At 44.0% G+C, this 26,288-nt stretch overlaps 3 protein-coding genes across 3 annotated transcripts; 1 reads left to right on the top strand and 2 right to left on the bottom strand.

Annotated features, from left to right (window-relative positions):
• Positions 1-115: 115 nt before the first annotated feature.
• eif3i (eukaryotic translation initiation factor 3, subunit I) lies at positions 116-4,203 on the top strand. Its single transcript, XM_010903960.4, has 10 exons — positions 116-239; positions 713-805; positions 927-1,014; positions 1,234-1,299; positions 1,430-1,579; positions 2,604-2,731; positions 2,849-2,959; positions 3,047-3,136; positions 3,275-3,441; positions 3,759-4,203. Exons 1-10 carry the CDS (start codon positions 237-239, stop codon positions 3,838-3,840), a joined length of 978 nt encoding a protein of 325 aa, XP_010902262.1. The 5' UTR covers positions 116-236; the 3' UTR covers positions 3,841-4,203.
• A 712-nt stretch (positions 4,204-4,915) lies between these two features.
• Positions 4,916-12,739, bottom strand: hdac1 (histone deacetylase 1). The gene is made up of 14 exons (XM_010903959.5): positions 12,477-12,739; positions 11,744-11,856; positions 11,187-11,304; positions 10,826-10,900; positions 8,970-9,108; positions 8,654-8,795; positions 8,449-8,541; positions 8,222-8,330; positions 7,889-8,029; positions 7,559-7,667; positions 6,712-6,842; positions 6,300-6,464; positions 6,162-6,210; positions 4,916-5,959 (listed from the first exon to the last, which is right to left on the bottom strand). The coding sequence occupies exons 1-14, from the start codon at positions 12,529-12,531 to the stop codon at positions 5,932-5,934; spliced, it is 1,467 nt and encodes a 488-aa protein (XP_010902261.1). The 5' UTR covers positions 12,532-12,739; the 3' UTR covers positions 4,916-5,931.
• Positions 12,740-16,256: 3,517 nt separating this feature from the next.
• marcksl1b (MARCKS-like 1b) lies at positions 16,257-19,036 on the bottom strand. The gene is made up of 2 exons (XM_010903958.4): positions 18,741-19,036; positions 16,257-17,646 (listed from the first exon to the last, which is right to left on the bottom strand). The coding sequence occupies exons 1-2, from the start codon at positions 18,819-18,821 to the stop codon at positions 17,101-17,103; spliced, it is 627 nt and encodes a 208-aa protein (XP_010902260.1). The 5' UTR covers positions 18,822-19,036; the 3' UTR covers positions 16,257-17,100.
• Positions 19,037-26,288: the final 7,252 nt, after the last annotated feature.

The following is a 26,288-nucleotide window of genomic DNA, read 5'->3' as shown; positions in this document are numbered from 1 at the left end:
TTATCACGTTCTTGTATACATGTCTCTCTGAATAGTTGAAGTGTACAGCAGGAGTCGCACTTTTTTTGTTTGCGAGTCTTTGCCTCGGTGTTTCGTTCAAAGGGGCGCTAGGTCATACCGGAAGTACTTCTGTTCCTTTTCCGTCTTCGCCCCGGCGCCGAGCAGCACGAGTCCTCGTCCTATTTCGTTTTTTTGACAAACATAACGGATTAATTGACTCGAGTATAGCTTCGGGGATGGTGAGTATATAAAATCGCAACTGTTTAAATGTAATTATCTTCATAATAAGAAACAAATGCCTGTAGCCACCGCCAACTAAACTCATCCAGCTAGTTGGCAAAATGTCGACAGTTTTCCAACTGGCAATTCTATATAAACGTATTACGCACCTTTGTAGATCGTTCGTATACAGCTTGACGCTACATATCGCCTTTCCTCTTAGCTACGTTTGTTTTGTACAATTCTACGTAGCTGAGGTGGTCCCGTATGTTTGATAACCATCTTGCAGCAAGCTAGTGCTTCATCGTAATCATCACGGAGGATGTTTAGATTCAGAACCATGAAAGCAGTGGCTGTTCATGAAACATAAGCTGTAGTCCTCCTTATCGCCAAGTATGTTTAGTGGTCTTTAAGCGAAATGGTAATGTGGCAGTAAGAGCTAGCACGGCAGGTCGAGCTAACTGGGTGTTAACCGGTGTCACTGTTTATCCAGAAACCCATTCTACTCCAGGGCCATGAGCGGTCCATTACACAGATCAAATACAACCGAGAAGGAGACCTGCTCTTCACAGTGGCCAAAGACACGGTACGCGACGAATGATACCCAAGAAGTGTTTTGAGGAATGGCCTGAGATATTTTTGTAAGTCTAATTCTCAATTTGTAAGAGATTTCGCCCAATATCTGAGTGTTTTTTCCTTCTCCACAGGTAGCTAACGTGTGGTACTCCGTGAACGGGGAGAGGCTCGGCACCTATAATGGACACACTGGAGCGGTGTGGTGTGTTGATTGTGACTGTATCCTTAACCCGAGGAAAACCCTGGAGCCATGCAGACCATGGCTCTGTTTCCCTATGAGGAAACCTCCTTTTTTATGTCTTCCACATTTCTGTGTGTTTTGTTTCTTTGTGTTAGACGTTGTTAGAGTTTTATGATCAGGCCCGTGTTTGTTGTGGGCAACATTAATTCACACATGGCTTGAAGCGCCATTGGTTTTTCCTTTAACTGTGCTCCCAGGGGACACAAAGAATGTGTTAACTGGATCGGCAGACAACAGCTGTAGACTGTGGGACTGTGAGACAGGTACGTCGCTGTCCGTTTCGTCTGTGGGTGTGAATCTTAAAACACAGATGTGCTCGTGCCTACGTGTGTGAAACCGGTTTTGTGAACAACGTGTGTGTAGTATAATGAACACGCATCCTTTCTCTCCCAGGCAAACAGCTTGCCATGCTAAACACCAGTTCGGCTGTGAGGACCTGTGGCTTTGACTTCAGTGGCAACATCATCATGTTCTCCACGGACAAACAGATGGGCTACCAGTGTTACCTAAACTACTTTGACCTTCGGGACCCCCAGCAGATTGGTAGGTACCCTTACGATTTAGTGTCACTGTTAAGTCTACAGGAGGGTAGCACTCCAAGGACTGGGCTTAATACCACTGGCCCTGTGTGCATGCCCCGTGGCTTCGATCCTTATACGGCAGCGTGGAGGTTTGCAGGTAGAAATGAAAGCAACGCTGGAGTCCAAAGTTACATTAGTGTCTGGGGGGGCCAGGGCAGGAAATGTACTTTTTAATTCCACAGCCACTGTGGCTGATGAATGCCCATATTTTACTAGCCACGCAACATTTTTAGCAGACACATTTTCATCTCATAATAAATGACAAACAACAGAAAACGAAACACATGCATCTGTTTCAAAATCTTAAATCTTAAAAACATGTATTGAACATGACAAACAAACAAACATGACATTTTATTTTGCTAGTTCCCTTAATAAATGCGTTTGTTTGGTCCGAGGAACACTAACGACAGTGCGAACAGTGGGCTCTATTTGTTTGTCAGACTCCAGCTGATTCTGGACCTTTCCGGTGTCGTCGTGTTGCCACTTTTTAGAGTTTTCTAAGTTACTTTCACCGCTGCTGGACTTTCTATCCTAGTGAAATGCCGCTGCATTTCTGCTATCAGGCTAGCTAGCTAGAAAGCAAAATGTTTCTCCGCCCGTAATCATTTTGTTTCATCGCTCACCGCAACGCCGCTTGTTTTGCAATGTGCCAATAGACATGGAGCCAACGCTGTTGCCAACCAATCGAGTGATGCGCTCATGCCATCAAATGTGAATGTCCAATCAGAGTCTGGGAGCATCCATACGGATTCACTGGAGTTGATTTGTGTTTTTTAAAACATATTAAAAACGTTTTGGGAGGTGTTTTCTGAACCGTCTTTTTGGCTAACGTGTACCCACCACAGTGGCAGGTAGTTTTAGCAAATCTATCTTCCGGAGAAAAAGATCCCCCGCATCTAGCCTGTAGCGGGGGTTAATTTCCTGCACTGGTGGTCGGGTCACACTAACCCTCCCAACCTACCCCCCCCCCTCTCCCCCCATAGAGGACAACCAGCCGTACTTGACTGTGCCGTGTGCGGAGTCTAAGATCACCAGTGCCGTATGGGGGCCCCTGGGGGAGTTCGTCATCGCTGGCCATGAGAATGGAGAGATCAACCAGTTCAGCGCCAAGGTATGCCCGCAGACCCACCCACGCCTGAATCGACCCGTTCCCCCCCCCCCAAATGCAGCCGTCAAATGAACCATTGGCCTAATATGTATTCACTTCATTCATCATGTGTGTTCACAGTCCGGAGAGATCCTGAAGAAAGTAAAGGAGCACTCCAAACAGATCAATGACATCCAGACCTCCGTGGACCTGACCATGGTCATCACCGCCTCTAAAGACTGTTCCTCTAAGGTATGGAGGAATGACTGCCCTCTCTAAGGTACCAGAGTTGGAGGTGAGTGGACGCCTGTCTGTAATAACCGTCTGTTAATCCCACAGCTGTTTGACTCCACAACTCTGGATCACATCAAGACCTTCAAGACTGAGAGACCGGTCAACTCGGCCGCCATCTCGCCCATCATGGACCATGTAAGTCGCACACACTGAAGACAAATCTGTGCGGTTTGGTTTTCTGTATTGTGGATGGGATGTCTGAGATGAGAATAAGTTTCTAAATGTTTCAGGAGACTGCCTCAGAGCTGACCTTTAACACCTTTACATTTGTAGGTGGTGATGGGAGGAGGTCAGGAAGCCATGGAGGTCACCACCACCTCCACCAGGATCGGCAAGTTTGAGGCCAGGTTCTTCCATGCAGCCTACGAAGAGGAGTTTGGCAGGGTCAAGGGTCACTTCGGACCTATCAACTGTGTGGCATTCCATCCCGATGGCAAAAGGTCAGGACCTATATATCAAGCAGTCTGTGCTTATACGTATGTGTTTTGTTCATCAATGTGGGATCTACAAAGGTTTGCCAGGGTCATTATCTGGAATTGAGTACTAACTGAAAGGGCTTTTCTGGGCAATGTTACATGTCTACATTCGATATGACTTCTGGTAATGGGTATTGTGGTTTTGAGAGCAGTCGCTAACTAGCATTACCAGGTGACATGCTAGCACTATCCTCGTTGCCAAAATCACGAACCATCCACTAAATAGAGAAATCCTCGTATCTTGCCATATCTGAACCTGGTCTCGTTTTTGTCTCGCTCAGTTATTCCAGTGGAGGAGAAGATGGCTACACCAGAATCCACTACTTCGACCCGCAGTACTTTGACTTTGAATTGGAGGCATAAAACAGACTCATACTCAACATTCTCCAACATCGAGTCCAACATCGAGTCAGCTGGAATGAGCACCACCCACAGGCCGGCGACACATTGAGGATTGAGACCGCTATATACTTAGGCTTGTGGATTAACACCCGGGTGCATCTCAATAGTCTTTTCACTGTCTCCTTTTACCAGGAACCTTCCACTTGTTCAGTGGTTGTGTATTGGATTAGGGTGGGGGGGGAGAAGGGTTAAGGAAGTGACTTAAGGACAATTGAGATCCCCTTAGTGACATATGTACTATTGACTGGCCTTTGACAGTATAACAACATTTCCACTTCGTACACATTGTATTTAAATTCCTTAAAATAAATGGAATTTAAACTATATTGTGGTATTTCACTGCAGTGTTTGAGTCCATCAGTGGTTCCCGATACACATGTTGTAGCCCTGGAGACACAGACACCCAATCCACATCAGTAGGGGTCTGATAATTAGTTGAATCAGTTCTTGTCTGCAATAAAATGTGTACTGTTGGGAATCACTCAGGTATTGTCCGTTCCTTGGTAAAACCTTGTCTCCCAAGTGGAATTGAGCAAGCCAATCACTAACTTGAGGGTATTTATCAATATTGTATCAGCATGTTTAGTACATCCATTTTGGGTACCAAAAGTATTTTGACTTGAATCTCCAATAAGCAGATTAAGAGAACAATGGGTTATATTTGTATTAGGGGAAAACATTTTTAGTTCTCATTTGTTGTTCCTGAAAGTGTAGATCTGTCAACATGGGAGGAGCTAAACACAGGCTTGTTTCTGTCAAGGCACATGACTGAAAAAGCAGCAGGTCGTATTACGTTCATCTGGTCTTTGTCTAGTTCTTACCAGAGTCAGGATAGCAGTTTCTTAGTCACTTTTTAAATCCCAGACATTGCTTATACTTTGGGTCAGGTGTTAGCCAATACCTCAGTACTGCATGGATTTGGCAAAAAAACAACCCTCTGTCCAGTTAAGGAACTTAACACAGAAACAGTAGATGGGCTGCATTGTTCACACATTGTCTGCTTTTAACCACATGCTTCAAGAAGGACTACAATCAGTACAAAATCAATTAGATTTATTTTTCTATATAATAAAAACAAGTTATATGCACATCACAAAAATTGAACTCCCAACCAGCTAAACACTTTCTTCACCTGCTCTAATAACAGTAGAAAACACCGGGGACATAAAATGTGGTCCGGTTTCCAATGACGAAGCTGCCTCCGGATGCTGACCTTGGATCAGTTTCATATTTTTCTTATTCATGGCTTAGGTTAGCTTACTCATGACTGATCCAACATCTGTACCTAGAGGAAACTAGACCCTGGAGCAGTACGCACAAACACTGACCTATTAAACACAAGACATAAATAAAATAAAAAAGATTTAAAAATGTGTTTTACTGTAAGAAATATAAAACGAGGTAAGGAAGGAGTCAGTACGTCGCGTACCGTCACGTGAGATCAAGCTGTCTTGGGGAGGAGATATAAAATAACTGTCAGGACAAAAGAGTGCCGGCAAGACGTTCCATGTCACCCACTGTGGTGCAGAAACTGGTTTTTGTTTTGACAGAAGTGCACACTATATGGGGATAGAGCGCCACCTGGTTAAATGACCTGAAACTTAGTTTAACGAGGGACATTTCTAAGACGCTTTCTGCTTCCCCAATTTATCCAATTAAGATCTCAGCAACGGGGCAAGCTCCCGATGAATGTTAATTAACTTCTTTAATCAATCAGATACAAAAGGAGGAGCAACAATGTGCTGAGAAAAGGCCCTCTGGGAAGTGAGTCTTTCAGCATGGCGTTGGACTGTTGGCATGAACCCCATGGCTGGAGATTCTCCGATGGTGTTGAGGCTCCATAAGAACAGTGACACGTCAGGGGGTACCAGACACGTGAAAAAGAAATATCTTGCATCTCAATTTTCAACACTTGACCACAGGCCCAAACATTAGGCTGCATATGAAGAAATACTAAAACACTGTTCAAGAAATATTTTACAGTCCATTTCAGTTGCAATGTGTGTGTGTGTGGGGGGGGAATTGGTGCATAATGATCTGGGTTCATCAACTTCAAGTCATTTTCGTTTCTTCTTTTGGCCTGTTGAACAGAAGAATCAGTTTACTGGGCTGGTTCTGTGTCAAATGGCACCCAGTAATGCACTTTGAAGGCTCATATGCCATGCAGCTTACTTTAAAGGATGCCTTTTTCACACACTTTTGTAATTACCCCCTATGGGCATTGAACCCACAACCCTGTGGTCAAAGTGCCACGCGGACCACGGTTTGAGGTCACGACTCACCCTGTCGTATCCATCTTCTCATCGGTGTCCTTCTCCTCCTCTTTCACCTCTGGGGAAAGATAGAAAACAACTGTTTGGATTTTCCCAGTATCCCTAGCTAGTCGTGTGTGTGTGCGTGCGTGTGTGCGCACGCATTACCTTTCTTCTCCTCAACATCCTTCTCTTTCTCCTTCTCCTCCTCAGTCTTAACTCGTTTGGTCTTCTTGTGGTTTGCAGCGTTCCTCCTCCCTCCACCTCCCTGTCCCTCATCCTCTGAGTCGGAGAACTCCTCCTCGCATGCTATCCTCTTATCATGGGCGCGGACTGACAACAACAAGTCATTATTAGTCCACACACACGTGAGTCAGAGTAACAGTTAATGTGAATAGGTGTGTATGCTTGTTGTATTAGTCTCATTGAGGACAGACAGCTCAATCCATGGTTACAGGGGCCATTTTTAGTAGGAAAAACATGGCAGACAGAAACGCCACAGCTAGAGCTGACATCATTACTCAATTCTACATACCAGAGGGGTTATATGTCTACATTATACCATTCTCTGTGGACTTACTGGAGATGCGTTTGTCGGGGTCCTCATCCTCCTCGTCTCCAGAGTCGGGGTGCGGAGCGTCTTCAGGGATGGCCTGCATTTGCACCCCCGGAGCATGGGGCAACATACGCAGGTTCTCAAACAGCCTCTGTCTTCACCAGGGACAGACCACCAGGGACAGACACAGTCAGTACATAACCAGGGACAGACACAGGCAGTACAGACCACCAGGGACAGACCCAGTCAGTACATAACCAGGGACAGACCCAGTCAGTACATAACCAGGGACAGACCCAGTCAGTACATAACCAGGGACAGACCCAGTCAGTACATAACCAGGGACAGACCCAGTCAGTACATAACCAGGGACAGACCCAGTCAGTACATAACCAGGGACAGACCCAGTCAGTACATAACCAGGGACAGACCCAGTCAGTACATAACCAGGGACAGACCCAGTCAGTACATAACCAGGGACAGACCACCAGGGACAGAACACCAGGGACAGACCACCAGGGACAGACCCAGTCAGTACGTAACCAGGGACAGACCACCAGGGACAGACCCAGTCAGTACGTAACCAGGGACAGACCACCAGGGACAGACACAGTCAGTACGTAACCAGGGACAGACCACCAGGGACAGACCACCAGGGACAGACCACCAGGGACAGACCACCAGGGACAGACCACCAGGGACAGACCACCAGGGACAGACACGGTCAGTACGTAACTTTCAGGTTTAGGCCTTGGGACTAGGTTAAGTTTAGACATAAAAGTTAGGTTATTAAGGTTGAGGTCAGCGTAAGGCCTCAGGTCCACAAAATGACTGAAAAACAAGTGGGTGTGGGTGTGTGTGTTTGTTTTACTTGATCTTCTCCAGGTAGTCGTTGGTATTCTGGTTGGTCATGTTGGAGGGGCTGATGTGAAGCTTGAAATCTGGGCCAAAGTACTCAAAGTAGTCGTTGTAAGGCAGCTCTGATGGGACATGAGAAACATGAAGTGCGATGTCACATCAGCACAGAGATAAACTCTACATTAGTGATGAGGATCTTTACAGCTTTGAGTGGATTTCCTTTTGTGTGACAGATCTGGGGTTATAATCAGTACACTGTAAGTTTTCAGAAATGGTTTCATAGCTTTGAGAAAATGCAGTGTGTGTTAGAGTGTGTGTGTGACCGCGGGGTACTGTGGTGTACCGTTGGGTATGGAGCTGTCCAGAGCCACAGCGGTCTCGAAGGTCCAGCAGCGCGCCACATTGCGGATGGTGTAACCTCCTCCACCCAGCATGAGCAGGGGCAGGTTGAAGCTCTTCATGTACTCAACACACTTAGCGTGACCTGCAATGAATACTTTTTACATCTCATATTCATACACGTACACAATTAACAAACGCCGTCCATTAAAACACACCAGAATGATGGCAGAGCTTTGTGAGATTACAGTACACAGTCACCAGGCAGACATTAAACTGCCACTTAAAGGGAAAGTTGAAGCTTGTGTGTGTGTCAGTGTGTGTGCGCGCACATTACCTTTGATTGTAAGATTGAAGCAGCCCAGCCGGTCCCCTGACAGAGAATCAGCTCCACACTGCAACACCACAGCACTGGGCTGGAACATCTCCATCACTTTGGCCATGACCTGCAGGAACACAGGAAAATGGCAGGTGAAACCCAAGCAGACGTGCTGGTGAAAGCCCGGAGATGGAACGGTTCTTTCCAAACTCCTCGTGTGGAGAAGAGCATCCGAGGTGACGTACGGGTTTGAAGATGGCCTCATAGGACTCGTCGTCGATGCCGTCCCTGAGGGGGTAGTTCACCGCGTAGTACTTCCCCTTCCCTGCGCCGATGTCCTGCAAACACACGCACACACACACACCACAGTTGTTCGGAGATCCTTATGGAAGACGCATCCAAAACGATGCTGGTTCTAATCACGTTGATGAATAAGAGCGTGTCTCTCACCCGGAGGTCCCCGGTGCCAGGGAAGTACTCCCCGTACTTGTGGAAGGAGACGGACATGACTCTGTCTGTTGTGAAAAACGCCTCTTCCACTCCGTCTCCATGGTGGATGTCGATGTCTATGTACAGCACCCTCTGGTGGTACCTGGTAGGAGACACAGAGGGCACTGGGTTTCAACACGCACGCACACTTTTCTGTCCTTCTCAGAGGCAAATTATGATAACGAACATTGACCGAGACAGGCGAGGGACCCTGACCGAGACAGGCGAGGGACCCTGACCGAGACAGGCGAGGGACCCTGAGACCTGTAGTTCTTACTTCAGCAGCTCCAGGATGGCCAGAACGATGTCGTTGACGTAGCAGAACCCGGATGCTTCAGACTTCTTGGCGTGATGGAGTCCTCCGGCCCAGTTGATGGCGATGTCGGTCTGCTGCTTGTTCAGCTTCACTGCCCCTGCTGTGTGTAGGGTGAAGGAGGGTAGGCATTATAGGGGTTTTACATCGACAGGTTTAAATAATTACAACAACAAAAAAGTCACCCTAACTTCAGATGCCGTAAAGATTGTCATAAAAATTATGTAAACATTAATATTATATACACACACACCTCTAAAGGATTATTAGGAACATCATACTAATACTGTGTTTGACACCCTTTCGCCTTCAGAACTGCCTTAATTCTACGTGGCATTGATTCAACAAGGTGCTGAAAGCATTCTTTAGAAATGTTGGCCCATATTGATAGGATAGTATCTTGCAGTTGATGGAGATTTGTGGGATGCACATCCAGGGCACGAAGCTCCCGTTCCAACACATCCCAAGATGCTCTATTGGGTTGAGATCTGGTGACTGTGGGGGCCATTTCAGTACAGTGAACTCATTGTCATGTTCAAGAAACCAATTTGAAATGATTTGAGATTGTGACATGGTGCATTATCCTGCTGGAAGTAGCCATCAGAGGATGGGTACAAGGTGGTCATAAAGGGATGGACATGGTCAGGAACAATGCTCAGGTAGGCCGTGGCATTTAAACGATGCCCAATTGGCACTAAGGGGCCTAAAGTGTGCCAAGAAAACATCCCCCACACCATTACACCACCACCACCAGCCTGCACAGTGGTAACAAGGCATGATGGATCCATGTTCTCATTCTGTTTACGCCAGATTCTGACTCTACCATCTGAATGTCTCAACAGAAATCAAGACTCATCAGACCAGGCAACATTCTTCCCGTCTTCAACTGTCCAATTTTGGTGAGCTCGTGAAAATTGTGGCCTTTTTCCTATTTGTAGTGGAGATGAGTGGTACCCGGTGGGGTCTTCTGCTGTTGTAGCCCATCCGCCTCAAGGTTGTGCGTGTTGTGGCTTCACAAATGCTTTGCTGCATACCTCGGTTGTAACGAGTGGTTATTTCAGTCAAAGTTGCTCTTCTATCAGCTTGAATCAGTCGGCCCATTCTCCTCTGACCTCTAGCATCAACAAGGCATTTTCGCCCACAGGACTGCCGCATACTGGATGTTTTTCCCTTTTCACACCATTCTTTGTAAACCCTAGAAATGGTTGTGCGTGAAAATCTCAGTAACTGAGCAGATTTTGAAATACTCAGACCGGCCCGTCTGGCACCAACAACCATGCCACACTCAAAATTGCTTCAATCACCTTTCTTTCCCATTCTGACATTCAGTTTGGAGTTCAGGAGATTGTCTTGACCAGGACCACACCCCTAAATGCATTGAAGCAACTGCCATGTGATTGGTTGATTAGATAATTGAACAAGTGTTCCTAATAATCCTTTAGGTGAGTGTATATACACACACAAATAGTTGACTGGAGATAAACAGACTGGGTTCTACGTGTTTCACTGGCTACCTGATAAGTCTGTTCTCTGGTATCATTTATAGACTAGGCCTGCCTCCCAGCAAGGTCACACTCTCCTTGAGGGACAGCCTCGCACACGTGCCCACACGTTTGTGATGGATAAAATTAACTGTACCCAAGTAAAGTAAATCACCTTATAAATGTCAATGACTGTTCGATAAATTTTCAGATTTAACTTTTCCAGAAAGCTCCCAAGGCCCAGAAATGTTTTTAACAAAAATGCTCTTTCCTGACTATAAATCCTTCGACCGGAGAGAAAAGAATGAACAACAGACTCCAAGAGACGGAAAGACTTACCAACAGAGCCTCCTGTTGACAGCTGACAGAACTCAAACAGTCCATCGAACACGGGACAATCCTCTCCTACATTGACTGAGAACAGCAACGACACACAACATGTTACACACGTGACTAAACAGGACATTAACTCCAGATTCCTCAAGCATGAAGCAGAATCCACACGTGAGCAGGCTCAGAGCGAATATTTAATTTCACAGGACACGGTAGAAATATTTAGCACATCTTTTTTTTACAGCTCAACCCAACTCGATGCACAATCCACTTAAACACATAAGGTGACCCCAACTTTTGTTTGGTCATTTTTGTTTACATCTTGACCTTATCCTCCTCGGTCTAGAAGAAACACTGTTCCACTCACATCTCTGCATCTGTTTGCTGTGCTCTGACATGTTGTCTGGCCGAATAGATCGCAGGAACTTGATGTAGTCGTCACTGTGGTACTTGGTCATCTCCTCACTGTTGGCCTTGTGAGGTCTCTGGAGATGCCGAAGATCAGAAGAAGAAAAAATCAGGGGACCACAACTATTATTGTGAGGTGTATTGAGGGGATTTAAACTAGCCCAACTCAGAGCAGTAGCATTCTGGTTACGATTTAATTACCGGCAGAGTTAAAATAAAATCTTTCCAACATAGTCGGCTGAGAAGGTTAAAGGTGGAACAAAATGTTACGGAGTCTGGTTCCACTCTAGGTTTCTTCCTAGTCTAGGTTTTCAGGCTAGGTATCTGTAAAAGCACTGTGACACCGGCTGATGTAAAACTGACTGATTATAATCACAGTAAAATGTCATCTTTGCAAACTGTGTCATCCAAAATGACCTACATTAATTCATGCATGCGTACATTGTACATACGTGCCCGTGCCCTTCCAACTGAACCATAGGACCAACACTGTTTTTAGGCCCAGGTTGCACTCACATAGATCTCCATCTTTCTGTAGAGTCCGTAGTTGAGTAGAAGATTGTGAGTCATGCGGATCCTGTGAGGTTTCATGGGATGGCCCTGTCCATAGTAGTAATTTCCCACGTCGCCTGACAGCAAAAAAGACGGGTTTAAATCAAGCACGAAGTCCGCCGCCGTACACAAATCACGGTACAAGAGCAGAACGGTCAGACAAGTCTAAATATCCACAGCACATTCCCCTACAACTACTACTTTCCAAAGTTTACTGGCTAACCATGAGAGCTGGCTGCATCCATCCTGAAACAAAATAACTAAACAAAATGTTAACTACACCAAGACGCAGTTCGTGCTCCTCGCCTTCCCGTAATTACTGTACTCGTTATCTGTGATTGAATATGCAGATTAACGCGTTAGCAAGCAAACAATCCAACTGAGGTTTTTTGGCTATGGGTACTGTAGTTCATAACACCGTTAGCCAAGATGACACAAGCGAGAAGTGTTAACATGATCTATCGCAACCTCAGTTAAATTGTAACGAAATAAACTCAAATTGATCCAGGTAGTCGTCTAGGTAAAACAGGTTAGCTAGCGTTAGCAAGCTAACATGTCTGTGCCTTGTTAGCTAGCAGCTAACGCGGCTACGGTACTTCTTTTGAGGGGAAACAAATCCTCTATCGAGCACCGAATCCTCGTTGATACAGGGATTAATACTCCGGACAACACTGAGGAACATAAACACAAATCTTACCATCATAATAATAGCAAACTTTCTTCTTTGTTCCCCCTGCAGAAGACAGCGCCATTTTACTCCAATTAGCTAGTGCAGAGTTCTTTGTGCCCACCGGATTCGCTACCCACGCTGAAGAAAATTGCGCTATCGACTCGTCCAATCACCGAAGCGGGCTCAGCTCGAAGGCGTTGTTGCGAATGATGCGCGTATAGTCTGCATCCGTCTGACTGCAACATTCATTAGCAGCTTTAGTGGTCCACGGCCCTCATGCCGGTTATCAGCGTCAAATATGTAGGCAACGAATACATGCCGGTCTGGATACACGGGTGGTTTCAGGAACACAGATTATGTGTAGTCCAGGACTAAAATGTAATTACCATGGACCCATATGTACCCACGGTGTACATGTTGAAAGCAAATAAGGACAACTTTAAATACGGCTTATTACTATTCTGTTGCCGTCTGTAATGTGAAACCTTAAAAGCTAATGCGAAAACACAAATGAAACAAGTAAAATGACTGGTCGGTTTAAAAATGACAACTTCAAAAAATAATATAACAAAACATGGAAGTAAAAAAAAATAATTAAGATAATTCTGAGGATTTGTCTCTGCTTTCTTTAACTGGTAAAACTACCAAACCAAACGTTACATTTGAAAACATGAACACCAATTTAGAAACTAAGACTGTCTTTAGGTTTAGATTAGCCTCTGCTCTTGAACTATTAAAGGGGCATTTCCATCCTGGGGACCCTTAAGCTCATTGCACATTATCTATATAAAAACGTACATTAAAAAGATCCAGAAACGCTGCTTGAGCACATTTAATATGGACTGAGGCAAAGTGTAAAACTGTCATGTGGTCTGACAACTCAAAATGTTAAATAATTGTTGGGAGTCTTGGACACTGTACTCCAGGCTAAATAGGAAAGGGACCATTCGGCTTGTTATCAGTGTACAGTTCAAAAGCTAACATCAGTGATGGTATGGGGGTGCATTAGTGCACATGGCATGGGTGACTTGCACATCTGTGAAGGCACCATTAATGCTGAACAATATATACAGGTTTTGGAGCAGCATGTGCATGCTGCCATCCAGACAAGGTCTTTTTCAGGGAAGCCCTTGCTTACTTCAGCAAAACAATTCTAAATCACATTCTGCACATATTAGAACAGCATGGCTTTATAGTAAAAAGGTCCGGGTGCTAAACTGGCCTGCCTGAAGTCCAGACCTGTCACCCATTGAAAATATTTGGCGCATTAAAAATCGATAAAGCCGGCAAAGGAGACCCAGAACTGTTGAGCAGCTCAAATGCTATTTCAAGCAAGAATAATATAACATTACACTTTCAAAACTACAGTAACTGATCTCCTCAGTTCCCAAATCTTTACAGAGTGTTGTTAAGAGGTGATGCAACGCAGTAACAAACATGGCCCTGTCCCAACTTTTTGGAAACCTGTTGCTGGCATCAAATTAAAATTGGGCATATAATGTTCCCGAAAACAATAACATTTCTCTGGTTCAACATTTGATATGTTGTCTTTGTAGTATTTTCAATTAAATAAAGGGATTAAATGATTTGCACATCATTGGATTCTGTTTTTATTTGCATTTCACACAGCGTCCTGACTTTTTTGGAAACAGGTTTGTAGTTGGTCATATACATTCATCATAGTGATACATTAATTCCAACTCTGCCAACCCCAAAAAACGGTCATTGCCCTGGATATTGAAGTAGGCCAGCACCAGGATTCTAATGATGATGACGATGATAGCTTACAAAATAACCTATATATTCTTTTCAATAGTTTAGTTTTTTTGCCACCAGATGGTATAACTGTGCCACAATATGGGAATCTGTGCAACTTTGCAACTGCCTAGAGAGTATTTGGCTATAGACCTACTACCATCTCTGGTAGTTAGCAACCCAAACCTGACGTTAGAGAGACAATCTGCAAGAGCAGGTTCTGATTTTCCAAAATGGGGTGCTCATTTTCAAATGAAGTACATGCTTTCAAAGTACAAAACTTTCACCAACAGGTTGGAACCTAACACTAGGTCGCTGACCCAGAGCTGCAGAAATCTAGGCAACTTTCCCAAAAATGTTCTACAAACAGCCGAGGAAATGTGGGTTTTCTGCCACTTCTCTGGTGGTTACGGCGATCTGTCAACCCACCACAAGCATTTATTTCATATAAAGTGAGGGATGACAAACAGAACAGCGTGCATTTATTTGATGGCACCGTATGTTGTAGAGTTTAGTGTAGTTGTCTATGTTTCTGTTTGTCTTTTATATCTAGCTATGACTGCCACTGATGGATACAATACATTTTTTAGTCCACATTTACAATGTGGATCTTATGTGCTTATTTCAGAAGCAGATTTTACAAAATCTGATATCTATATTTTTAAATGAAAGGAACAGCTAAAAAAAAAGGTGTCCCTTTCTTATTCTTTAGGGGATTACATTGTTCTGTATTAAACAAATACTGCCTCGATAGCATGAGTCCCTGGAGCCGAGTAAGCTACCTAACGACCTCCGTGATGGTATTTTCACAAAATGTCAGTTGGCTGATTTGAAAAACAGACTTGGTGATTTCGAATAAACTGCCTCTGCAATCTGGGGCAAACGGCTTATGTATACGGATTTTGAGCAACATCCCAGTTTGAATAATTAATCATGGTTTGAACTCAAAAATAGCTCTTATCTCAACTGATCATATCACCATGTGAACTGGGTCAGTTGTATAGAGAAATGACACCTTATTCTCAATAGGAACATGGTAAAACGGAGTGGACTATATAGGGAATAGTGTGTCATCACAACCATTGGCTCAACAATTCAAAGCTCTACACAATTAATTGTATTAACTTACAAATAAATGAGGTTGAGAAGTGCTATGTTATTTCTTAAATGGTCTGAAGTTATGGCAGGTGATTTGAAGCCAAACTATAAAAGCGATAAGCAGTGACCTCTCGACAATGTCCCCACAAGGGCTACAAAGGTCATAGAGGTCACAAGGCTACAATGGGTGCAGTCAAGGGTCATTGGCTGCATTCCAATAATCTACCAGCTTTTTGGACGGGGCTACTCCGTATAATTAATTTAAAACCCCTGCAGTTGAATAAGCGCCAGAATGACTCAAGAGAGTTAACACCAGTCCTACTGACACCAGTTAATTTCTTTAAAATCAGCAAGTATAACAGCACATAACAGATAGACACCCAACAGTGGAACCACGGAACACATAAGGGTGTCATGGGCTGATCCTCAACAGTCTGAAATAGTCTCTACTCTCCACTGGCAACACTCACCAATACTCCCATCACCTTCTCTCCTCCAAGACAATGGCATGTTAAGGATTATCCCTGCTTGTTTTCACTGTTGGGATTATTCACTGTTTGTTTTTTTTACCGTGATATGGCTGTTGCCTTGGTTACACACCAAAACCAGTGTTTTATGGTTCCATGTATGATGGATTGTGGTCTTGGGTGAGTGGACTTATTGACCAGAAGTTTTGGGTCTGAGGACTTATTGGCCAAGTCTTGGGTCTATGGACTTCTTGGCCAATAGTCTTGGAGCTTGTGGATTTACTTGCCAATAGTCTTGCGATTATCTCTTTTAAGAATCACATTCCCATCAGAAATTGTAACTTATCCATTGTTGCTACTGAAAAGCACATCAGTCTAACTTCTGTAAACAGCTTATCTATATTGGGTTCTTCCCAGTGTTCCTCCCATATGATACTAACTGTCCTACGTAAAGAAATAAGTAAAACATTATAGACGGACAATGGAGAGGTATTGGTAACCAACATTTATTTATCATTATCAACTTTACAATAAAACCATAACATCTGTCAACATTAGCAAAATAAGGAACAGAATCAATCCAATGTATTTACAGAGACCAAACAGCAGATTCAGGCTTACACACGACAGATAGATCAACAACTCTGCTTCGTTTTAAAACCGCAACAGTGAACATAGCAAGCTCAAGTGTTCTTTTTTTATAGCCAAGGTAAAAATTAAAAATTGCTTTTCTTTTTCTTTAAACAAACAAGACATAGCTTCTCTGAATCTTTAAAATGGTTCTCTATTGTACACCACAAAATACTTCAGATTTGGGTTAAAATATAGGAATGTAGAAAGTTGGCATGTCTCTCTTTTTTAACTTCCGATTTAATTTTTTTAATTTTTTAACAGTCATTTCATGTGGTGGTTGATTGGTGTTTCATCCCATCAGTCTCCAACTGGTCGCCGTTGATGCATCTTTTTGAGACGGTGTTTAGAGTAAAGACAGGTCAACTCGACTCCCATCCATAACTGTGTCCTCTCTGTAATCTGATAAATCCATTCTCCCATAGCAACCAGCACATAATACTACCAGGTTCCCGATATCTCGCCGTAACCAGGGAGGTGAACTAGTGAATCTAGTCTGTCATCTTGTTACCATGACGAAGGTGGCGTTAAGGAGTCTCTCACATACATGTGTATATATTTACATATACATATATCCATACATATGTATACATATACACATATATATAAATATATATATATATCTATTTTTTTCTCTCTCTCTCTCTCTTTCGCTCTTGAAAAACAGTTCTCCCAGTCCTTTGTTGTGGGTAAAGATGCAATCACTCCACTTTCTGTTCGGAGGGAGCTGCGGGGGTCGAGCTGGTCTCCTCTGTGGGTTTTGTGGGCTCTGGGGCAGCAGCAGCCACCTCCTTCACTTCCTCCTTAGGAGCCTCCTTCACCTCTTCTGCTTTGGCCGGCGCCTCCTCTGCCTTAGGGGTTTCCGGGGCAGGAGCTGCCGCCGCAGCCTCCTCCTTAACCTGCTCCTCTTTCTTCTCCTCCGCAGCGGCGCCGTTTTCCGCTGGCTTCTCCTCGACTGGAGTGGCTGCCGCCTCCTCCTTCACCTCCTTCTCCTTCTTGGTCTTCTTCAGCTTCAGGCCTTTGAAGTTGAAGGATTTCTTCAGGGAGAACTTCTTCTTCTTCTTGGGGGTGTCCTTGGCAGCGGACTCGCCTTCGGCTTTGGCAGCGTCCCCGTCGGCAGCAGGCGCGGGCTCAATAGCGTCCCCTCCAGCACCCGCATCTGGCTCCTTGGCGGCATCGGCGGAACCATTAGTGGCAGCTGTGTCCGTGGCAGAGACATCACCGTTGGATTTGACGTGACCGTTCTCCTAGAAAAGACAGAGAGAGTTGGTTCTTTAAAAAAAAAAAAGCAGCTGAAGCAATCAATAATTAAAATGTGGGCGATACAAACATCTCAAAATTGAGATTTATAATGACATTTCATCGAGACGTCGTGCTCATCAATTAACCACCGTGTCGCTTAAAAGGCGACGCCTTGTAGTACCCCAATGAAACGACAGGCGGCGACAGTGTCACACACACCGAGCATGTGGTCCATCGCTCCCCGCTAGAAACCACACAGACTGGGCTATCTCTTTAAACAAAGACGAAAAGATCGATGAAAAAAAAAAATTACGTGAGGTCAAAATGTCAATAAAAACGACGAAGTCTTGACAAAAATAATTTTAAATTGATTTCGTGAGGTGAAGTTTTTTTGTGTGTTCGAAATTGTGCCTATGTTTATCTAAAATAATGTTTCGACTCCTGTCGCGACACAAGTCTAGACTCGCACGTTCTGAGGCGAGGGGCTGCAAATCCATTAATTCACGGATGGGCTGCATAGTGGCGATGTGGCCAAAAAGACATTGCCTCGTTAAAATGTCTCTAGAATCAACAATTCGAAGACTGGTTCACATATTTTATGCACAAAGGTAATTTGTCTACGTGCACCCTCGCCATCCCGAACCCCCTCGTGCATTGTATCAAATACATAGGTTTTGGGATCAAACCCACACGAGTACTACAGTGCTGTACTGGGGATAGAATCCCGGTACCTGTGGTCCATCGTGATCCCCCAAACCCCCCAAACCCTTATGTTTTTATAAAAAATACAAACTCGAAATATTTGCCAGATCGTTGAACTGGCGATTAGTAAAATTAGACGTTGATCCTGCCGACGAGTCTGAATTATGTGTCTGTAGCTAGCGTAAGCCATCACTGGTGATCCTGTTAGCAAGCCAACTGTGTATAACTGACCACTCTCAAGCGGAGACAACGTAAAGATTTTATAAATTATCCAATAATCTAAATTGACCAACCTTTTTTGAAATTAATTGTAAAATCACAACAACAGAAACAATCTCATCAAAGTTACTTTTAGTTGATTAAGAATAGCTCGAGTGGTCCAGGGATGAGAGCCTACCTGTCCGTTAGTTTTGACGGGATCAGCGGCAGCAGCATTCGCCTCCACCGCTACCCCTCCCTTGGACGCTTGGGAACCCATCGTTTTCGGAGTTTTTCCAAAGGAAATTAAAAGAAAAACACAAAAAGTGGTTTCAGTTTAATCCAGACCCCTGGCAATAGTATGGATCCAACGGCAAAACTGTCAAAAATATTCGATTTTGGGGGCTCGATTGCAGAAAATGTGCTAGTTTCCTTGGCTACTGGCAGAACCTATTCCTCCTCTGGATAGACACCCACTAGATTCAACACTGGTTGAACGCGGTGGTTGAAGATAGATCAAGATACCACCCACGGGCGTGGTCACACGAGTCTATCCAATCATAAGCACCCTTATGAGCTTCCCCGCCCTCTTCAGAAGACCCCCAACGGTCTCTCTACATCGTACTCAGCTTCCATATGAGTCGGAGTCTGTGGGGAGAGAGCGGAGATTTTTAGTGGTCGATTGTTCATTACTTGTTTATGACTTCACATAGACAATTTTTAGACATTCATTTCTGAATAGTGTGGATAATAGTCGATTTTTCACGCTTTTCTCCTTGTTTAGATCTGTTTGTAGATAGTTTGACTAGTGTTAAGTGCAGTCACTGAACAGCTCGAACGACGTGACTTTCGTGATATCCTCACGAGGTTTGTGTGTAGCCATCAGCTCGCTTGTCAACAACCACGTTAATGTCAATGCGACCGTTACGCACCGTTTGCCTACAAAATTATTAGCTATTCAACAATTGTTTCGACAGGCTAACTGTTTACTTTAGACAGCCTACATCCAAGCTGCTTCAGACTCCCACTGCCAATCACCTAAATAATAATACTTTATTGTCGACTTCAAATAACCAATGATGCCAATAATCACCAGTAGCTTTGCATTAATTGCACTGATGTGCAGAGGAAACCCATTACAGTTGGAACTTTCTACAGTTTTTGTGTAGTCTGTCTCTGTTGTCTCCTACCCACACCACCATTACAAAAGTGTCTCTGTGAATTTACGAATAAAGGTGATTCTGATCAATACGTATGATCGTGATGAGGCTGACATTGACCGGTTGAATCCAACAGTATGTGGTATGTTGTCATTTAGGAGTGACAAAGGGAGAGAAAGACAGAGAGGTTTCTCACTGATCTTCTAACCTTTTGTACACCCCCTCCCACCACTGTTAGCCTCTACCCCCCCCCCTTTCCTCTCCCCCCTCTCCATGACATAAAGTCTCCACTGTCTGGTTTTGGCATGCCAAGTCCTTACGGCAAATTTGTCATTTCTCACATCTCTTTCTGAGAATGGGCCGAGCCAGGCAGAAACAACCTCGGGTTAAGCAGCGCAAGCGAGCCGGAGAGCTGGCCAGGTCAGAGAGAGGACGAGAGGGGTGGGGGGATGAGTTAACGCCAGGAATAGTCCAAGTAATTTTAATATTGAAAAAGAAACAGCAGAGCTCAAGTTTTTTGCACCAGGTTCATTTCATGACGATGATGATGATTATGATGATGGTGATATTCAAGGCATGTCATCTCTTCAATGTGAGAAGTCTGTCTCGCTGTGTGTGTGTGTGTGTGTGTGTGTGAAAAGGCAGCTTTGTCATAGGCATGTATGCTGTGTATGTCAGTGGGGGGAAGGCACAGAAATGCAATCCTCTACAGACAAGCATACATTGAATTACAAACACGGGGGAGTGGGGGCAGTCAGCTGGTTGTGAGGGAGAATGTTGGGGGGGGGGGTAGAGAATCTGGTAGAGAATAATTTAAAGATACTATTTAAAATAGAAACTCGGGATGAGTGAGAGAAAGGTGACAGTAGCCAGAGGGGGGTGAGAGGGGTGATAACCGGACCCTTTAAATGATCTGGTGTTCCACATATGAAAGGAATGTAAGGATGGACACGTGGACGACCGTGTGATCACTAACGACTGACCGTCACACAGCCGTCAGGACTTCGTATAAGCGCCTGGGGCAGTGGCCTCCTCTCTGAGTCCTCGTGGGTATGTCCGGCTTTGCGTGTCTGGATTTTGGCAGTTATTGCCATTCTTCCTTGAAATGTTGGGGATTGTGATCATCAGGCCTCACCAAAGAGGTTGAATTGGGTTCAAGTCCAGAGTTTGGCCCACTCAAAAAACATGCACAGATTAATCCTGAAGTCACTCCAGCGTCGCCTTGGCTGTTTGCTTTGGGTCATTATTGTGCTGAAAGATTAATGTTCAAACCCAATCTGAGGTCCTGAGTGCTCTGAATCAGGTTTTCTTCAAGGATCTCTGTATTTGTTCTGTTCATCTTTCCCTGAATCCTGACCGGTCTCCTAGTCTGATGGAGCCCATTGTTACGATGTGAATTTCCAATGGTTCAACAATAGATGTATAACCTTTCTCAGACCTAGACCTCGTTACAGTTCTATCTCAGAGGCCCACTGTGAGTTCCTTGGACTTATTGCCTTGGTTTTGGCTCTTAAAAGCTTGTGGGACCTCATATTGATAGTTGTGTGCTTTTCTTAAATGATGCCTAATCAAATTAATTTGCCATAAGTGGACTCCAGTCAAGTACCAGAGACATCTCAAGGATAATGAAGGGGACACAGGATGCACCTGAGCTCAATTTGGAGCATCATGGCAAAAGGCCTGGATGCTTGACCTATTTCAGTTTTTAATTTTCAATAAATTGGCACACATTTCTAAAAATCTGTTTTCATTTTGTTATTATGGGCTATTTTGTGTAGATTAATGTCAGAAATGTAATCCGTTATAAAACATCATAAATGATGTGCGTAACACCACAAAATGTGGGGGAAGTAAAGTGGGTTGAATACTTTCCGAAAGGCACTGAGTTGTGCCTGTGCACACATTCCTAAAAGTTACCTGCACTCCAGGATCAACTAATCACATTTGGAAATCACCTTAAGAACCACTTGGACATTTTTAACCTCTGTCAGTTTATTGGGTGTTTCACGTCTTTAGTGGTGTTTTCCATTGAAGTGGAATTAGGGGGATTCCTGTTTAGATCCTAATTTACAGCAATACTGTTTCCTGTGGAGACAGTATATTAACCTATATGACCCAATGATTATCCATTTTCGGGCAAACCGCCTAAAAAAGCTAGGGGGTCAAAGGTCATCTTCCTTTTATCCGTGATTTAGAGGATCCTCCACCCACTCTCACAGGGTCCCGTGATTCTAAACCTTGACATTTGAGACATTTCACAGGCCAACCCTCGCCTGACCTCTCACCTCTCACTTTAACTCATGTGACCATCGGTCAGTGTTGAAGAAGACGCCGGTTAGTTCCTGGTATTTCAACCTTATAGTTTCCATCCTTATAGTGGTTCTATAGTGTTGCCCTGCCAGATCTACTAATCATTTCAGAACAGGATCAGTGTTTTCCTTCTTTATGAACTGTTCTATTAAGGACAGGGAGGACCTGGTCTCTTTTTCTCCTCAAAGCCTTCCTTCTTTTCCTTTTACCTAGAGGCCATTACCGTGTGTGTGTGTGAGTGAGTTCACGTCTGAACTCATAGCGAAGAGTTGTCCAATGTAAAGCACCTATTGTCCTGTTCTCCGTCGTCACCCTACAGATGAGGATCACAAGCTAAACTGGAGGGAGATTGGGGAAGGAGGAGGGGGGAGATGGGGGGAGGAGGAGAAAGAGGGAGATAGGGGGAGGAGATGGGTGATGGGGGGAGGAGGAGGAGGGAGATGGGGGGAAGAGGAGGAGGGAGATGGGGGAAGGAGGAGGAGGGAGATTGGGGAAGGAGGAGGGGGGAGATGGGGGAGGAGGAGAAAGAGGGAGATAGGGGGAGGAGGAGGGTGATGGGGGAAGAGGAGGAGGGAGATGGGGGAAGAGGAAGAGGGAGATGGGGAAGGAGGAGGAGGGAGATGGGGGAAGGAGGAGGAGGGAGATGGGGGGAAGAGGAGGAGGGAGATGGGGGAAGGAGGAGGAGGGAGATGGGGGAAGGAGGAGGGGGAAGGAAGAGGATGAGGAGGGAGATGGGGGAAGGAAAAGGAGGAAGGAGATGTGGGGAGGAGGAGGGGGGAAGGAGGAGGAGGAAGGAGATGTGGGGAGGAGGAGGGTGAGATGATGTTAAGGAAGAATAAAGACGGATGTGGGGCAATATTCCCTCTGAGAGCATTTTTACACTACAATAGTTTTATTTTGAAAAATGATTTGATTCAGATACATATATATATATACAGTGGGGAGAACAAGTATTAGATACACTGCTGATTTTGCAGGTTTTCCTACTTACAAAGCATGTAGAGGTCTGTGAGAGACGGAATCTAAAAATAAAATCCAGAAAATCACATTGTATGATTTTTTTAATAATTAATTTGCATTTTATTGCATGACATAAGTATTTGATCACCTACCAACCAGTAAGAATTCCAGCTTTTCTTTAAGAAGCCCTCATGTTCTCCACTCATTACCTGTATTAACTGCACCTGTTTGAACTCGTTACCTGTATAAAAGACACCTGTCCACACACTCAATCAAACAGACTCCAACCTCTCCACAGTGCTCCACAATATTTTATCATGCAATAAAATGCAAATTAATTATTTAAAAATCATACAATGTGATTTTCTGGATTTTTGTTTTAGATTCAGAAAAATTACAGACTTCTACATGCTTTATAAGTGGGAAAACCTGCAAAATCAGCAGTGTATCAAATACTTGTTCTCTCCAGTGTATATAAAACTGTTTGTAAAATGTAAATTGCTGTCTCTCAGTGTCCGAGGTAGTGTGAGAAACCATCTAAAAACACGTGTGGTGGTTGGAGGTTACATGTCGTTTTCCATAGTTGAGGGTCGCCTGACTCACTGTGACATAGACAGATTGTTCATGAAGTGGTAATCATGCTACCCAGAAATGATTAAATAACTATTATCACATTTTCTACACAACAAATCCTTTTAGAGGTCGGAGAGGTTGTGAAACCTCACTGACTTCAGTTAGCTACCTAGCTATTTAGCTTTTGGTTGAACATAAACAATTGACGCCATGTGCAATACTGGAACATGTGTACTGCACAGATACATTTTTACTTGGCAGATTTGGCACAGCCACGTTGTTAGCGTGCTGCTTTTCATGGCTGTCAAAGTCAAGAAATTCAGCCTGTTGATTCACAAAATGTGTCCAATAACACTATATGACGTGTCAAATACACTTTTCATTTCACCTGTCAAATTACAGAAATTCTGAAAAACAGAACATTTTGAAGAGCTGGCGCATTCTCCATATTCTCCAAATGGATTTTAATCCAAATGACCTTGGAAAATTGTTGTTCTATTGTGATCAAACTTCAGTTTGTGAGAATAACTTAATGTGAGTAAACAGGGTTTCTCTGAACGCCTCAGGTTGTTTTCAAAGGGCCGTTTCAGAATGGCTAATCCTTGGTCCTCAGAAATCATGTTCAATTCTAGAGAAAGAAGAAGTGAATGCATGTGCTAATGCATACAGATTCAGAGCCTAGAAAACAGTGTGGTCAGCATAGTAGTCAGACAAGTTTACACTAGGTACTGTTGTCTACTTTCATTTGAGAACTTCTAGATAATTGATACCACATTAGCATGGCTCAGGGTTGGCAGTGTTCTCAGCCCTGCTTCCCTCTGTCATATCATGTACAAGAACATAGGTCTTGTAGACTGTCACAAATCTCATTACAGATCATTGTTCCTCTTTCTCTTCCTGACATTCATCCACCTCCTCTCAGTCTTCCTCTACCTCTCTCTCTCTCTCTGATGTTGTCATCCAGTGTTCCAAACAACACGGGGGCTTACCTGTGGACTTTTTTATTCATGCCAACATCCCGATAGCCTGCTGACTAATTTGGCTTGTTTAGTGCCCAGAGAAATGTTTGTTGAGATTTGTCAGAATTGTGGCGATTTATGTCTAGTTATTGAATGGCATAGTGACAATTGAGGTTTGCAAGGAGAGTTGGGAGTGGTGTTCTGCCAAAACAAATGTGAATGGAACAGAGATTTATGTGAGAGCGGGTGAATAGGGCAGGTGGATATGGGTTCGGCAAAATGGTTTTGTGTATGTTCGGAGAACAGGTTTTTAATGTGTCAGTGATAAATTGTACTAGCCCAGTTGTGTGTTCAATGTCAGTGAGGATTCTTAAGAGGAGGTCACTGCTTCCTGTGTCCTTGGGGGGGTCCACCAGGCTAAGATACACCCTCCAGTTCACATGTCCTCAGGGGTGTCCACCAGGCTAAGATACACCCTCCAGTTCACATGTCCTCAAGGGGGGGGGGTCCATGGGGCTAAGATATGACCTCCAGTTCACATGTCCTTCTGCAGCATGAGTTTGTATCCAGCCAACTGCTCTTTTAGCGCTGAACTCCCTATTCTGTCATTCCACTCTTTTCTGTTAAACAAGCATTAATCTTATTCATTATTGAGGGAGGAGTGTTCTATTTTGAGACAAGCTGAATATGCAAATCACATCTGGTGGAGAAGGTAGATAGAGAATGGCAGGATGAAAATGGAGTTTGTTGATTTCAAATGTTTGCATGTTCACAATCAACTTTTGCATTTAAGTTATTTAGCAGACTCTTTTCTGTCAGAAATTGGTGAAGAGTGAGGGAGAATTATGCCCTGAAACATTATATTCTGATTGGATATTATGCTCATTGTGTTTTAGGATATTTACATATCGCGATCTATGTCTTTTTCCTACTGTTGTTCTTCCTGAAACCTATTAGTGTCCCTTATGATAAAGATAACTGTGCCATTCTCCAAAATGTTTTCAAATAAAGATGAAGTTATTATATTGGGATTTTCCTACTAGTAGTTGTTGATCACAGAACTTTTTTCCACAGAACACATCCTGTGGGGCAATGGCTCCCAACCCTTTTCAGTTACAGTACCACCGGCAGAATTTTGCTTCATGTTAATTTCACTAGTAAGGTTATGGTGTTTTTGAGTCCCCCCATGGGATCCTAGTACCCCTGGTTGTGAACCTCTGATGTAGGGAGGGAACTAGGAGAGATTGGTGTGCATCGTCAAGGCCGCGTAACTCACAGAAGGTCTGAGAATAATAACTTATCTGATAATGTGTCATCCTTGAGATGTGTGGGACACTTTTATCAGGGGTTTGGTTCTTTTGTGCCTTAGAGAACATGACTAGGCGCCAGCTGTGTACCATATAAACGTAACCTCTCAATGAATAGTTCAGATATACTCTGTAACTGAGAAGGTATCCTGTTATATTCTCCACGACAAGAGATGTGAATACCACACAGGTTTTATGAGTAATACGTTAAAGCTAAGTCAGGTGCTTTATGCACGCACTGGTTCTGCAGGAGTTGGAACTTAAAGTAATGTTTTAATGAAGCGCCTGACCTGCGGTGGACGGATATCTAGCTTTTATTTATTTTTTCCACGGAGAGAAACTGTGCTCAGGACAGGAAGCGCTACAGGACGCTCTGTTATCAGAGTTCACAGAGATACAGACGAGCTATTGATTTGCTGTTTGTTTATAATGTGACCGACAAGGGCCAGAAAGTACCCAATGGCCTGCTTCGCTGTTC

Source organism: Esox lucius, chromosome 10, assembly GCF_011004845.1.
Source record: "Esox lucius isolate fEsoLuc1 chromosome 10, fEsoLuc1.pri, whole genome shotgun sequence".
In the NCBI taxonomy this organism is placed as follows: domain Eukaryota; kingdom Metazoa; phylum Chordata; class Actinopteri; order Esociformes; family Esocidae; genus Esox; species Esox lucius.
The sequence above is the reverse complement of the archived record's forward strand: the minus strand, read 5'-3'. Positions and strand labels throughout refer to the sequence as shown.

What these genes read in the sequence shown, in the direction of transcription:
- eif3i (XM_010903960.4), top strand. An exon ending in ACTGTGGGACTGTGAGACAG is followed by an intron (nt 1,300 to 1,429) that starts GTACGTCGCTGT and finishes TTTCTCTCCCAG; the next exon opens with GCAAACAGCTTGCCATGCTA. An exon ending in TCTCGCCCATCATGGACCAT is followed by an intron (nt 3,137 to 3,274) that starts GTAAGTCGCACA and finishes TTACATTTGTAG; the next exon opens with GTGGTGATGGGAGGAGGTCA.
- hdac1 (XM_010903959.5), bottom strand. Translation starts at nt 12,531, where the DNA reads ATGGCGCTGTCTTCTGCAGGGGGAACAAAGAAGAAAGTTTGCTATTAT. An exon ending in GTCAACAGGAGGCTCTGTTG is followed by an intron (nt 9,109 to 10,825) that starts GTAAGTCTTTCC and finishes CCCTACACACAG; the next exon opens with CAGGGGCAGTGAAGCTGAAC. An exon ending in ATGAGGCCATCTTCAAACCC is followed by an intron (nt 8,331 to 8,448) that starts GTACGTCACCTC and finishes GTGTTCCTGCAG; the next exon opens with GTCATGGCCAAAGTGATGGA.
- marcksl1b (XM_010903958.4), bottom strand. Translation starts at nt 18,821, where the DNA reads ATGGGTTCCCAAGCGTCCAAGGGAGGGGTAGCGGTGGAGGCGAATGCT. An exon ending in CCGTCAAAACTAACGGACAG is followed by an intron (nt 17,647 to 18,740) that starts GTAGGCTCTCAT and finishes TGTCTTTTCTAG; the next exon opens with GAGAACGGTCACGTCAAATC.